Genomic DNA, 15,652 nt, shown 5'->3' with positions numbered 1-15,652 from the left:
AGCCATAGTGTGGACATCTGATTGATTTACAATTTTTGTTATCGATTTTAGGTTCGATGTTTTTACACCTATGTTTTATGTTTTTCCTTTTCATTTTTGTTTTTGAGTAGCGTGGGCTAGTTTTTCTTTGTTGTATTTAGTTGTCCATTTTGGTTTTAAAGATCAGGCTCTATAAACAAAATATCCCTTTTACTTTTGAGGTCAAACATATCATTGGATTAATTTTATGTTCTATTTGGTTGTTTTTTCAATTATGCTTTTTATGTTTCACTTTTTGTAGTGTTTAGATACACCAAACACGTTGTTTGTTAGGGACTGCATAGATTAGTTATATGTTTTTTGTGTAGAGATATAGCAAATAAGCTGTATGTTTGGGATTGCTTGAATTATTTAAATCCTTATTGTGTTTGCAAACATCAAATAAGTTTATTTTAGACTCTAATCTTTCATAGGCTGATTTTGGTTGTAGCCTGCAATCCGTTGCTATTAGTTTGCAGCTTCTGTGTGGTTCGTGGCGAGTATGATTTTGGTTCCATTATTTGTGTTATGTTGTGTTTTTTTAAGTAATTTTTGAGATTTTATCATGGCCGTCTACTTTATAGTGAACATGTATCATGCTTGCTTTCATGAATTGGAACCTTTTACCTGCTTCATATGATTCGGTGTCTGCTGCGGCTTCTTTGTTGTTACGAGCTTTATTTGCTAGTGCTAGCTATATGGAAGTTTGGTTGTACTTTAGTGGTTATAACGGGTATGTTTATGTTGTTTGTATTTTGTTTCGCTATGATGACACTCCATTAGTTGGAATGACAACGTATGCTGCTACCGTAACGGAGATTTGAGCCTTTGTTTTGTACCGTTGATTTATTTTAATGCAAATGTGCTACGATGATGGTTTGAACCGAACTTTGAATTACTTTTGTCATTTTCAAAGCCATGATGATCAAAATCGAGAAGATTCGATTGACTCTCGATCACCAAGATCTGAGCTTTGCCTATAGTTTCACAACCCCCGCAATGCGGGGGGTCGAAATACTAGTTCTCTTATATTTCGTATAAAAGATGCATTTTATACAAGATCAAAGCATACATCATAATTCTTAAATGTCATAACATTCGTGTAACATACATCTTGTGTTAGGTTTCTACTTTTCAACACAACATATAGAAAACGTTAAAACCATGATGATTCATTGGATTACGGGGCATCCTGGAACCTGGACAGTACCAGGAACCGAAGGACAATTGGCTAGTGGACAATGATCATCCACCTCTAAACCCCACCACTCTGGTCCATTAATATTCCTATTTTGTAACACCAAATAGCAAAGGATAGCCATGAACGCCACACCCGCGTCAAGACCAGCAGATAATATATAATTATGTCGCGCCCACCAACCCTTGAACCTCTTGTAAACAACAAAGTTAAAAAACATCCCCACAGCAAACCACATATTATAGTTCACTGCTTTAGCTGGTGGTCCGGGACAGTTTATAAAGATCGGTATGTTAACAAGTCGAGGCCATTTCCACTCGGGGTACTTGCGTGAAAGAAACCAAAAGGGCACTGGTGCAAGTATTCCAAACAGAAAGTAGTTCATTTTTGAGTACAGCCCGAGGTTTCCAAACATGCGCTGTGGTCCCACCAATCCCCATATTATTGACGCGTTGTAGAAAACGTCGTCTCCTGGGCAGGTCCATGGGCTGCCCACTGGTAGATTGACCGGGTCACATATGAACTCGACTGTTGTGAGGAGCCACCAAGATGTAGCAAAGTAGACGGTTGATGCGATGATTGTTCCTACCAACTTTTAGGTAATAAATGTGATTAGTTAGTGTCATGTATGACTAATTGCGAATGTTTTATAATTTAGCTGTATATTTATGGAATATGAATATGTGTATTTGTAGTTTTGTACCTGAACAATGAACATGGACTTTGGTGGGATTTTCATATAATGGCCTAGCTTGAAGTCACTCAGAAACTGTATAGCTTGTCGCATGCTGTTGTCACCGTAGGTTTTGAAAACCACGTTGGCAAGTGGTCTGCCGGGGTATAGATATCCTATGATCAGCTCGGTGATGACATTAAGTCCGACACCCTGAGAGATTTAAGCAATTCATAAATCAAGACATCAATGTGTATATATAGACGTTTTTTTGTAACAAAAAATATGTTTTAACTAAAATTGTACAATATATTTCTAATAGGGGACCATTACCAAAATGACAAGTTTGATAGTTTTTTAAGGCAAATTGAAAATAAATAATCATTAACTTTTATGTATTGGACGATAATAAACATCTTTAAAAATCACTACCAATGGTTCAACCTTTCAACTATTTTTTGTTTCACTGGACCCCCATTAAAAAAACATTTAACGTTGTTAAGTTTTTTTTTCCGAGTTTCGAACCGATATTTTAGGGTTTTCAGTCGGAAGAAGGATACGAGTCGACTGATGTAAAATTTATCTCGAAAAGGTGATTAAATGACTTGATTTTTGTTAATTGAAAATTCAAACACCCGAATTGAAACAATGTTCTGTCGTTTGGATTACCGTTTTAATATAAGTTTTACATCAGTCGACGCGTATCCTTCTTCCGAACAAAAGTCCTAAAACATCGGTTTGAAACTCGGAAAAAACTTAACGACGTTAAGTGTTTTTTAACAGAGGTCCATTGAGACAAAAATTGTTGAAAGGTTGAACCGTTGATTGTGATTTATATAGATGAGATTATTATCGGTAATACACAAAAATTGAGATTATTTATTTCCAAATTGTTTTTTTTAACAGCTTAAGACATAAAAAAAAAGTATATTTTATTACAAAGAAAATAACTTTACTTTTAAAAAGTTACAAATCAACTAATTCATTACATGTGCTTTCTCTCGCACGAAATTTCCATCATGCCAATCTTAGCTCATAAAAGTAAAAGCGTGTCTAAAATTGTTAGATCAAATAAAAGGTAAAAGTAAAAATGTAATATTTATTATTTTTTAACAAAAAAATTAAATAATAGAATTATAAATATATAATTAAAAAGGTAATTTATAATTGGTCGAATATGGTGTAGCATCTGACGTCAAAGACTACGTACCACATGACAATCTTTTGTTGGTTGAAACACTATATATAAAGTAAAATAATATCTTTGTAAAAAAAATTGTGAAGATCGGTTTCTAAACTCTAATAGTCAAGTTGACTATTTGAGTGATTTGCTAATGTGTAATGCAAATAAGCATAAATGGATCTTAATTTCACCTGGTTTGTGGTGGCAACAATAACACCAATGGGCAAGGTGAAGAGAGAAGCTAAAGCAATTGCCAACATGATTCCCCAATATGGAAGCTGCAACTGCCTCCCAAAGCCTTCACATGTAAGCAAAGCAAGCCCAATCACCAATATTAGAAGACAATGAAACCACCATTCTGGGACAGTTTCATAGTTTTTCTTCATCATCCTAGTATGCAGATCCCCTATATTTGTCCTGATTGATGCCTTTGTTTGCTCCCAAATTGTCCTGATCATTTTACGTAAACGATCAGTCTTAGAAAATTGACTATCACCAACAACTCAAGCATGTCAATAATGTTAGAAAACAAAGTTCATTTGATAGAAAATATATGAGATCAGGTTTTACATCATTTCCCATTTTAAGAGAGCATGACACCTATACATCTTGAAGACCTTCGGAGTTTTTCGGTCATTTTAGTTATTTTCTTGTTTAGCCTTTATTTTTGTTTTATATATTGAACCTTTCACGTTGTAAGAAAGATATAAAATCAGTATACAATCATTTGAGCCTTTCAATTGTTAATATGGTATCAGAGCGGTGTGTATGAACTTAGGATCAGCGTGCTTGAACAGCTCATCCATTCGCCATTCTCAAATCTTTTACCTCAAACCTTCAAGCCATTGTTTCAGCCATCTTTAACACGTGAACAAACAAGATGACCAGGAATAATAACAACATCGATGATGAGCTCGCTTTATAAATCGCTTTACAAATCACTAACCTGCTTAGGAACAGTCTCGATAGCCAAAACCAAACCCAAAGACAAAACCTCATCAATAGCTCTTCCTCTCCGAACGGGGTGGCGGTCGGAGTAGTTGATGAAAATGACAAAAAAAAAAGACCCACTATTCAATCCTTTAAAACAAGAATAAGAAATCCAATGGCATCGGCACTTCCTTGGCCAGATCGTTTTCTTTAAAGAACACAAGGCTCAAGAAACCAACACCCAATTTTAAAGAAAGAAAAAGGATGAAACAAAGAAGGTAGCCGGCTCTAAGGTGAAGGAGGAAACCATGAATGATGACATAAAGAAGACACCCAACTAAGAGGCTACCATCGACAACAGGAATATCATAAAAGGCCGCGGATTTGATGACATAGCATCGGCCGGAGAAGAAAAAACTGTTATCGCCATAGGCAACCGTGAGGCTACTAGTAGCAGCACCAATAGAGAAAGGATTGATTTTTTCGATGGATCGGTGGTATCTGCCATAAAAGAAGTTGTGGATTGAACTGATACAGCCCTTGAGCCCTTCTTGTTGTTTTGTAGTTTCTTAAACCTTAAATTTTCAATTATGTTAATAAGCCCCCGTAAGTTTCTGGTAACTATGATATTGGCCAAAACTCCCAAAGTAATTGTACTTTTGCATGTAAAGTCCCTCAAACTCTAAACCTAAGATTAACCACATTAAAACTTCAAACCGAGAAATAGTTCCCGTTAAAGAAGGGGGCACTATTGAAATCTCCCCAACTTTAAAACTTTCATATTGTCTTTATGTTCCTTCGTGGTCACATAAACTATTATCTATCAGTCATGTAACAAAGGAATTAAATTGTTTCGTATTCATGCATCCCACCTTGTGTATATTACAAGACATTAGGATGAGAGCGATTATTGGTCGAGACACTGAACGTTAAGGATTGTATTATGTGGACGAAGTGACTCAACATATAACTGTGATGCTTGCTCATAGAACTAAGAATAGTGAAGCTTGGTAATGGCAGAATATTGAGACATCTATCTATCGGTTATTTGCATCTTTTATTTCCCAAACTATTTCCTTTGCACGACACATTAAACTGTGAAGCTTGTGTCTTGGCTAAAAGTTATAGGCATACCTTTAAACCAAATAACATGAAAGCGAATTTACCTTTTTCCCTTATTCGTTTGGACCACTTGGGGATCGACGAAAGTTAAAACAAAGCTTTCGTTTTGTTCGTTGATGATTGCACTAAGGCATGGATTTTTTTTTTCAAGAAACAAATACAAAGTTTTTTGAAATACTTATTTTTATGCAATGATACAAACACTGTTTAAAGCAAACACCCAAATTCTTCTATCAAATAATGGGGTGGAGGGATATGCTAACACCACAATGAGACATTTTTGTCAAACAAATGGAATAATTCACCAAACTACTTGCACCAACATTGCCGAACAAAACAGAACTATCAAACAAAAAAATCAAATTCTTTTGGAAATAACTAGAACCCTTTTTATTGAATCCAAAACACCTAAGTCGCTCTGGCCTGATGCTCTCGCCACTACCACTTATCTTATCAACCGGCTCTAACCAAAGATCTTGACCTGAAAACCCCTCTTCAAACCCTTCTGAATTTACCAAACTCCGGCCCGCACTTACACTTTAACCACGAAACTTTGGGTGCTCTGTCATTGTCCATATGCCCAAAATAAATCGACCGAAACTCGACCCTTATGCTGAAAAACGTGTGTTTGTGGCTTGTGCTGTATACCAAAAAGATATTCCAAAAAGACGTCATACGTACACAACCATGAATTATGACTTTATAGAAACCGAATTCTCCTACGACTCCCAACACAGTGGTTGGGGGAGAAAGAGGATAATGGGACACTGAGTTGGTTAAAATGGGTTCCATAATGGAACCAATCATCAGAAGAAGTTAATCAAAGCCTCTAATCATCATCAAGTGAATATCACAGTACCTAGGATGAATCACTGGCTTAACAACAATCTAATAGACTAACAATCATTGTTCCAAACCAAAGTCCTACCAACCTGGTGTCTGAGGTAAGTAATTCTCTAACATTTGAAGAAATAGAAAATAAAGAGTTTGAATCTCATTAAAAACAAAATATTGATATATCTAATAACCATGAGATAGCAATAGAATAAACAGTGCAAGAGGAACAAAGTGAGCCAACACAAGAAGAAATAATAAAGGAACCAACTAGGAGATATTTTTACCACCAAGAATCAACATAGGAGTCCCACCAACACTTTACTCCCTAGGAAAACAGTCTAAATACTCTAAATATCCAATGGCTAACATAACCGAAGGTAACTTATCCAAAGAAGCCAAAGCCTTTACTGCCTCCTTGTACATCGAGCAAATTCCAACTTCTGTTGAACAAGCTCTAGATTCAAAGAATTGGAAGGATGCCATGGACACAGAAATGAAGGTGTTAATAAAGAACAACACATGAGAAATGTGATCTTCCTCAAGATAAAACACCAGTGAGATGTCGTTGTGTATTTACAATTAAGCACAAACCTGACAATACTATTGAAAGACATAAAGCCCGGTTAGTGGTTAAAGGCTACACTCAGACATATGAAATCGACTACTCAGAAACGTTCTCCCCAGTGGTGAATTTTGACATGGTCCGAGTTCTTTTTTTTAATCACTACAAATGAAGGATGACCTCTTCATTAGTTTGATGTTAAAAATGCTTTCCTACAAAAATAATTAACAGAAGAAGTTTACATAGAAGCTCCCCTGGGTTTAAAGAAAACTTCAAAGTAAAAGAAGTCTATTGGTTAAAAAAATGTGTACGGGCTTAAACAATCTTCTCTAGAGTGGTTTGGCATATTCACCTTAGCAATCAAAACATTTGGATATCAACAAAGCAACTCTGATCATACGTTGTTCTTCAATGAAGAGGTAAACTCGCAACTTGTTTAGTCATATATGTTGATGACATGATTATTATAGGGAACGATGATTAAGAAATGAAGAAGTTGAAAGCAAACATGTTTAAAGAATTTGAAATGAGGATCTAGGAAGGCTTAAGTACTTTCTTGGAATTAAAGTATTAAGATATAAAAAGGGTATTTTTATATGTCAAAAAATATATTCTTGACCTTTTAGCATAGACTGGAATCATTGACTGCAAACCGGCTGACATACCAATAATGGTTAACCAAGACTCCATTTGGAAGAAGGAGGGGAACTAGTAGAGAAAGAAAGATATCAGCACTTGGTAGGTAAATTGATATCTCTCACATACTCGTCCCGATATTGCATATGTAGTGGGGTAGTCATCAAATTTATGCATCAACCTCAAGACACAAGCAGATCTCTCAAAGGGACAACAGGCCATGGGTTCCCTTCCAACAAAATTAAACACCTAAAAGTTCAAGAGTATAATAATGCAAACTAGGCAGGGGACACAGATGATGGAAGATCAACATCGGGGTAGTTCATTCAAGTTGGGGGAAATTTAGTTACATGGAAAAGTAAAAAACAAAAGGTCATAGCATTATCGAGTGCCGGAGCGAAATCCAAGGAATTGCAAGGGGCGTCACAGAGCTTTTATGGATACGCAAACTTATGACAGAAATTAGTTTTATCCAAACCGAAGCCAGTAAGATCATGTGTGACAACAAGGCCGCAGTACAAATCTTGAAAAATCTTGTCCAACATGATCGTACAAAGCATGTGGAGGTCGATAGGAACATTATCAAAGAAAAATTCTAAGAAGGAATTATAGAACTTCCATTCATCCGATCGGAAGACCAATTAGCGTATATATTACACCAAGGCCGTCAACAGAAGAATTTTAAGCAATTTTATTGCCAATTTGGCACCGGAAACTCCAATACTCAACTTGAGGGGAGTGTTAGAAAATAAAGTTCATTTGATAGAAAATATGAGATCAACTTTTACATAATTTCCCATTTTAGGAGAGTATGACAGCTACACATCTTAAAGACCGTTAGATATTTCCAGTCATTTTAGTAATTTTCTTGTTTAGCCTTTATCCTTATTTATCTATAACATATATAAACGAAAACCCAAAAATCCTATGTGTCGCGATGTGGTCGCTCCCCCCTTTTATGGAAATCACAAGATTTCTTGATTTTTAAATGCATGCCTCTCATTGATTATTCATGGATATGGGTCTTACCAAAACTAGATAGCTCTTAAACGGGTTATAACATCTCATTAAATTAAAAATTAATCTTACCAATTATTTAATATGAAAATCCTACAAAATAGGAATATACTAAAATTTAATATCAATTTAAAAAGAAAAAGATATTATTTGTAGTTAATTAACAATTTTATAGTAAAAAACATAAGCGAGTCATGAGTCACCAAATCCAGATAGCTTTTAAACGGGTTATAACATATCATTTATTTATGAAAGCCTTTCATCATCAAATCCTAAGTATATTATTAACTTTCTTACAATAAAGAAAATTTAAATCCAAAAAATAAATATTACAAAACGAAAAATGTAAAACAACCATTCTCTCAAGCCATCAGATTGCTTTATTTGTAAATGAAGGTTTCTCACGCATTTGACCCGAATTCACGGGTAAGCGTCTCACCAAACCCAGATAGCTCTTAAACGGGTTATAACATCTCATTATATTAAAAAAATAATCTAATCAAATATTTGATATGAAAATCCTATAAAACAGGAATATACTAAAAATTAATATCCTATTTTATTTTAAAAAAAGATATTATTTGTAATTAAGAAACAATTTTATAATAAAGAAAATAAACGGGTAATGGGTATCACCAAACCCAGATAGCTTTTAAACCGGATTATAACATATAATTTATTTATGAAACCATTTCATCATCAAACCTCAAGTATATTAATTATTAACTTTCTTACAATAAATAAAATTAAAATCCAAATATACATATATAAATATTAAAAAAGAATAACGTAAAACAACCCCCGTAATACGGGGGATAAAATCTAGTAATATATATAAACAAAACCCCATAAATCCTACGTGTCGTGATATGGTCGCTCCCTCCTTTTATGGAAGCCACCAGATTGCTTGATTTTTAAATAGAGACCTCTCATTGATTTAACCCAAATTCATGAGTATGGGTCTTACCAAAACCAGATAGCTCTTAAACGGGTTATAACATCTTATTAAATTAAAAATTACTCTTACCAATTATTTGATATGAAAGTCCTATAAAATAGGGATATACTAAATTTAATATTCAATTTAAAAAGAAAAGGATATTTTTTTATAATTAATAAACAATTTTATAGTAAAAAACATAAACTGGTCACAAGTCACCAAATCCAGATAATTTTTAAATGGGTTATAACATATCATTTATTTATAAAACCTTTTTATCATCAAATCTTAAGTATATTATTAACTTTCTTACAATAAAGAAAATAAAAATCCAAAAAATAAATATTAAAAGCGAAAAATGTAAAACAATCATTTTCTCAAGTCATCATATTGCTTATTTGTAAATGAAGGCTTCTCACGCATTTAACCCGAATTCACGGGTAAAGGTCTCACCAAACCAAGATAGCTTTTAAACGGGTTATAACATCTCATTATATTAAAAATTAATCTAATCAAATATTTGATATGAAAATCCTATAAAGTAGGGATATACTAAAACTTAATATCCGAATTATAACACATCATTTATTTGTGAAACCATTTCATCATCAAAGCTCAAGCACATTAATTATTAACTTTCTTACAATAAATAAAATTAAAATCCAAATATACATATTTAAATATTAAAAATGAATAATGTAAAATAACCCCGTAATACAGAAGATAAAGCAAGAAGCATAATTCTGTTCCAAAGCTTCGTTTCATTCCAGCAACAAGGGCTATAGCTAGTACAGAAGATAAAATCTAGTATATTTATATATTGTACCTTTCCCATTATAAAAAAGACAAAATTAATATACAATCATTTGAGCCTTTCCGTTGTTAAGAAATAATTACCAAATAAGGACCGAAGAAAAGGAATACATATTTGTCCATAATCAACAGGGAATTGAAAAATAGAAAGAAATCCATAAATAATTTCTATAAGTATTTGTCCCTGGCTACCGTAAAAAACTATTGATGGTTGAACTTATGTCTATAAGAATTTTGATTGCTACTAAAGGTTGACTTGTACTGTCCACACGTGCTTAGCTTTTCTATATTTATTTTTGTCTCTAAAATATCTATATTTTTCTATCACCTCAATAAATATTTGAGAGTGTATAACCAAGGAAAACAAATTAGTTTATGTGAGTGAGATAAAATAGAGAAAGAGAACTTGATATGGTATGTTAAGCAAAATCAAGAGATATGTGATATTTATTTAGTTAATAAAAGAGACGAAGATATAGAAGTTGACGTGAATCCCCTTAGTTCCTATAGACAACTCTTTCACTTACAGAGATTTCCCGTTAAATTAATAAATTCTTTTTACATGTCATGTTCTAAGGAAAATTTATCAGACATGCGCTTTTCACTGAGGATTTCCAACGGATGCCTCCATTGTAGAAAGTGTTGGAATACCGTATGCCCGAGACACATAATTAGGTTAATGTGGCTAGCCGTGTTTGATCCAAGTCGGGTCATACCCAATAACGAGTTAGACACACACCAATTATGTATTTGTTAAGATAAGATCTATAAGACAAATACAGAACACGACACATTCAGAAAATCGGGTTTCTGAATACTTACTTGAAAGTGTTAAATAAATTAATTGGTTAATTTATTTATTCAAATAATTATTATTGGAATGATTATTTAACTATGTGTTCTTTTATAAAATGGTTTATAAAAGATGGGGTGTTTATATATTTTATAAAGTATAAAATATATTAAAATTAAAAAAAAATAATATATATATATATTTTGGGGCCGGTTTTAGGGTGGGCCCCTCACCCCAAAGATTTGGTCAAACTTTGTCATGGTTTTGGTGGAGCTTGAGTGATCTTTACTTGACCAAAAACTAACACAATATATGAAAAGATTTGATCATCTTTGAATGGTAATATATATAGATATTAAAACAAGTAACATAGTAGACTTTCAAGTAAGCAAACCAACTTTTCTCTCTTGTTCTTCTTGGTTCGGCCGAAGAAGCAAAAGGAAGAGGATTCGGTTTTAGGTTTCAAGTGTTCAAGCTCCCTAACATAGCTTGGTGTGTATTGGAGGCTCGGGGTACGAACCATTTGAGGTTTTTCTCCTTGAAAGCTAGCCAAGAAACATCATCATCTTCTTCAACCATCAACTACATCTCTTAAAGGTTTAAGAATGTAAGTTTTACAAGCTTTGATAGTTTAGTTTTTCCCGTATTATTTGATCCTTAGTCTCGGGTTTCTAATCTTAAGATTAATGGTAATCTTGAAACAAGAATAAAGGGTTATTCATAGATTAACACACATATGAACTTGTAATATATATATTTGGATATATGTACATAAAGTTTAAAGATAATCACGCTTCCGCCTTAATTAATGACTAGTTAAATGGTTAACTAAGTTTAAAATATCCATAGAAACCCAACAAATGGCATCAAGAGCCGGGATACGGGAAACTAAGCTTCGGGTTTTCGGTTTTATATTTTTCCCCTTGAAAGATTTTATACAAAAATTAACATGCATGATTTTTTTGTATTTAATCTTGTTATTATTTTTGGCTTTGTTCAAAAAAAAAATAAAAATAAAAATATAAAACCGAGTATGTGGGCCGAAGCCCAATTCGGGTGATATTGGGCCGAAGCCCACTTGTTTTGGTTAATGGGCTAACCCAAAAAAAAAGGGGGAGAAAGTTAAATGGGCCGAAGCCCATGAGACTTTCTATTGGGCCGAAGCCCATGTGTTTTGCACATGTGGGCCGAAGCCCATAATCAAATTATTGGGTTGGTATAGGCCCGATAAGGTCAAGGGGTTTTGGAACGGGTTCCTAAGACATAACGGGTTATGTTTGTTAAAACTAGACCGAGCCGTAGACCAAATGGATGTTTGTTGTGATTGTTATTAATTATTCAAAGTTTCGGTTTGTAATAATTAATTAGGGGCAATTTTGTAATTATTTATTCATATGGGTATGTAATAAATAGATTATTTGTAATATCTTTATTTTATAGAATAAAAAATGTATTAGGACATTTGGTTTTGTAAAATTAAAGAAGATTGCAAAATTGGAAGTGTAACACCCCGATCAAAGGCGGATTATACATCGGGGCGCCACATATTGTTTCATTACTCGTGACACTATTGGGTGTCAATATTTAATAAATACATTCATTCGCGCACGCGCAAGGTAAACACAAGATAACATAAATCAATATATTATAAGGCAAAATATTAGAACAACAAATAACTTGTCTTGATACATTTTAATCTAGGTCCAAAATAAAGAAAACTTCCTATGTGTCCACAAGCTCCAAAACAGCTACTGCAAACCTGAACATGTGTTAAAATAAACGTCAAACACTTGCGTGTTGGTGAGAAATCAAGTTTAATACAATACATAGATAACAATAAGTCTGCGCGCAACATGTGTATGTCTGGTTTTCAACGAGGGTGTAATCTGATCGGGACCAACTCTAAGATTCATAGACTGCCAGTGCTCACAATTGAGCTCACAAACAAGACAAACTGTGCATGTGAAAACAAAAGAGAAAATCATAAACGATAGTTCTCCCGTGTTCATCTAATGGTACCATGAGAACTGCGGAATAGACCGACAAGACGGTTAATGATCCACACATACAAATAAACAGCCAAGTCTACGTCCTCAACACATGGGATACTGCGCGACTAAAGTTCATAAACAGTTTAAGACTCTAAGTTTGTATGAACACATGAACATCCCAAAACATTAAAAATAAAAGGGATTAGGTACGAGATTACTCACTTGATAAACGATGCGGTGTAAGATAAAGCAAGAACCAACTTTAAACAAGCACAAGTTAACCTATAAATAAGATTATTGTTTTAATGATTTGTTTTAGGTCTTGATTATAAGTTAGCATAATTAATAAGTAAATTATTATATATATAATATGTTACCGGAAAAGCAGGACAGAACAGGGAGGAAGACGGAGGCAGAGAGGAGGCGGCAGAGAGAGCAAGGAGCAAGAGAGAACAGGAGAGATTAAGTGTTTTGTGTGTGTAGTGTTAGGAAAAATAACATTATTATTTATAGAGAAACCCTAGGAGACATGAATCCAGAAAAAGGGGAAAAGATCTCCAAAAGCAAAAGATTCCAAAAGCAAAAGATATCAAAAGATATGGCAGCTGCAGGGGGCAAGATAAAGCTGACAGGGAACAGTAAAAAGGCATGGGAGGTTCAGATAAAGGTACTGGTCAAGCATGGAAAAAGCAGATCTCCAAAGATAATGTCAGTCACTTTTTCTGCCAACCAATGGGGTTGGTGCGCATGCTGCGCCGAAAGTAACTTTTCAGACATAAAGCAGATTAGGTCAACAGCACAAAAGATAAGACATCACAAAAGCAAACGGCTAGATTCAACAGAAGAAAACTCAAAGGGTTTAGCGCGAGAAGGCTAAGGCGCACCGCGGGAAGAATCACATTTCTTAGCGCGCCGCGGGAAGAACTATAATTCTTCGCGCGTCGAGGGATGAACTACGATTCTTAGCGCGCTGCGAGAAGAACTACAAATCCTTAGCGCGTCGCGGGAAGAACTACCGTTCTTAGCGCGCTGCGAGAAGAATTACAAATCCTTAGCGCGTCGCGGGAAGAACTACCGTTCTTAGCGCGCTGCGAGAAGAGTTCGTCTCGCGTATCTCAGGAATAACTGGTCTTCACGCAGGCTTCCTTGAAAGGAGTCTGGCGCGTGGAGCTGCGCAGACAACCTTAGGCGGGAAGGAACAAAGGACAAGCAAAGAGTTAGAAGAAAAGGAGGGAAACAAGGCTTAAGGGCGGGACGGCGACAAGAGGAAAAAGAAGGCGGAAAGAGAGAAGAAGAGGGACGGGACGGCGGAAAGAAAGAGAGAGAAAGAGGCGGGAAGGAAAATATATTATTATTATTAAAAGTAAAATATAAGTATAAATAAATATTAAATCATAAAAGAAAGAGATCGGGTCAGAGAAACGGGTACCTGGGTCGGGTCGGATCAGGGCAGATGTCACAGTCTCCCCTACTTTAAGAAATTTCGTCCCGAAATTTATCTCGAAGTAGGTTGCGCAGAGAACAGGTGCGGGTACTTGATCTTCATTTGATCTTCCCTTTCCCATGTAAACTCGGCTCCGCGCTTGGACTCCCAGCGAACTTTCACGATAGGGATGCGACTGCGCTTGGTTTGCTTAACCTCGCGATCCAAAATCTCAACAGGCTTCTCTACGAAATGCATAGATTCATCAACTTGAACTTCATCAAGTGGAATGTGAAGGTTCTCGTCGGCTAAACACTTCTTGAGATTGGATACATGGAACGTTGGATGCACATTACTGAGCGCGGGCGGCAGGTCAAGTCTGTAGGCAACTTTTCCTACACGTGCGAGAATCTTAAATGGTCCAACATATCGAGGAGCAAGCTTACCTTTCTTCCCAAAGCGGACAACACCCTTCCAGGGCGACACTTTGAGGAGAACAAGATCACCAACTTGAAATTCGAGAGGCTTCCGCCTACGATCTGCGTAACTCTTCTGTCGGCTTCTGGCAGTCAGCAGATGATCACGGATCTTGGCGATTTTATCGGTTGTCTCTTGAACAAGTTCGGGTCCTGTGATTTGAGTTTCACCCACTTCGCTCCAACAGATCGGGGAGCGGCACTTACGACCGTAAAGTGCTTCAAATGGGGCCATACCGATACTGGAATGATAGCTGTTATTATAAGAGAACTCAATCAAAGGCATGTGTGAATCCCAATTACCTCCAAAATCAAGAACACAAGATCGGAGCATATCCTCAAGAGTTTGAATAGTTCGCTCAGACTGACCGTCAGTCTGAGGATGATATGCCGTACTCATGTCCAAGCGAGTTCTTAGCGCAGATTGGAGAGATTTCCAAAAGCGGGATATAAAACGGCCATCGCGATCGGATATGATGCTCAAAGGAGTACCATGACGGCAGACAATCTCTTTGACATAAAGCTGCGCGAGCTGCTCAACACGGTAGTTTTCACGAATGGGCAGAAAGTGAGCAGACTTAGTCAATCGATCCACTATTACCCAAATGCTATCATGTTTGCTTGCTGTCAGAGGTAACTTGGTAATAAAGTCCATCGCTATACTTTCCCATTTCCACGTAGGAATTTCTGGTTGTTCGAGCAAACCAGATGGGCGTTGATGTTCAGCTTTTACTTTAGAACAAGTCAGGCATTTAGCTACGAACACAGCAATATCCTTTTTCATACCGGGCCACCAATAAGTAATGCGCAAATCCTTGTACATCTTATCAGCGCCGGGATGAACGGAATACCGAGATTTATGCGCTTCACTCAGGATATCAGCGCGAAGATTCTCATCAAAGGGAATCCAGATGCGATTAAGATAGCAGAGAATCCCACTCAGATTGGGCACAAAATGCGCTTCCGCGCCACACGCTAACTCGGCGCGAAGGTTACCATCACTGATGGATGCGCGCTGCGCGTCACGAATACGCGATTCA

General features: G+C 35.8%; 1 protein-coding gene across 1 annotated transcript in view; it reads right to left on the bottom strand.

Annotated features, from left to right (window-relative positions):
* Positions 1-1,067: 1,067 nt before the first annotated feature.
* Positions 1,068-15,652, bottom strand: part of LOC143621666 (oligopeptide transporter 5-like) — a 30,586-nt gene continuing 16,001 nt past the window's right edge. Inside the window, exons 5-7 of the mRNA XM_077093022.1 lie at positions 3,264-3,522; positions 1,920-2,102; positions 1,068-1,808 (exon numbers count right to left, since the gene is read on the bottom strand). Of these exons, the coding sequence (XP_076949137.1) occupies positions 1,191-1,808; positions 1,920-2,102; positions 3,264-3,522 (1,060 nt within the window). The 3' untranslated portion in view covers positions 1,068-1,190. The remainder of the gene's footprint in view (positions 1,809-1,919; positions 2,103-3,263; positions 3,523-15,652) is intronic.

This window comes from Bidens hawaiensis, unplaced genomic scaffold (assembly GCF_021521415.1).
Source record: "Bidens hawaiensis isolate Kalapana, Puna unplaced genomic scaffold, B.hawaiensis_p1.1 tig00002924_1, whole genome shotgun sequence".
Classification (NCBI taxonomy): Eukaryota; Viridiplantae; Streptophyta; class Magnoliopsida; order Asterales; family Asteraceae; genus Bidens; species Bidens hawaiensis.
This window is presented reverse-complemented; position numbering and strand designations above follow the sequence as displayed.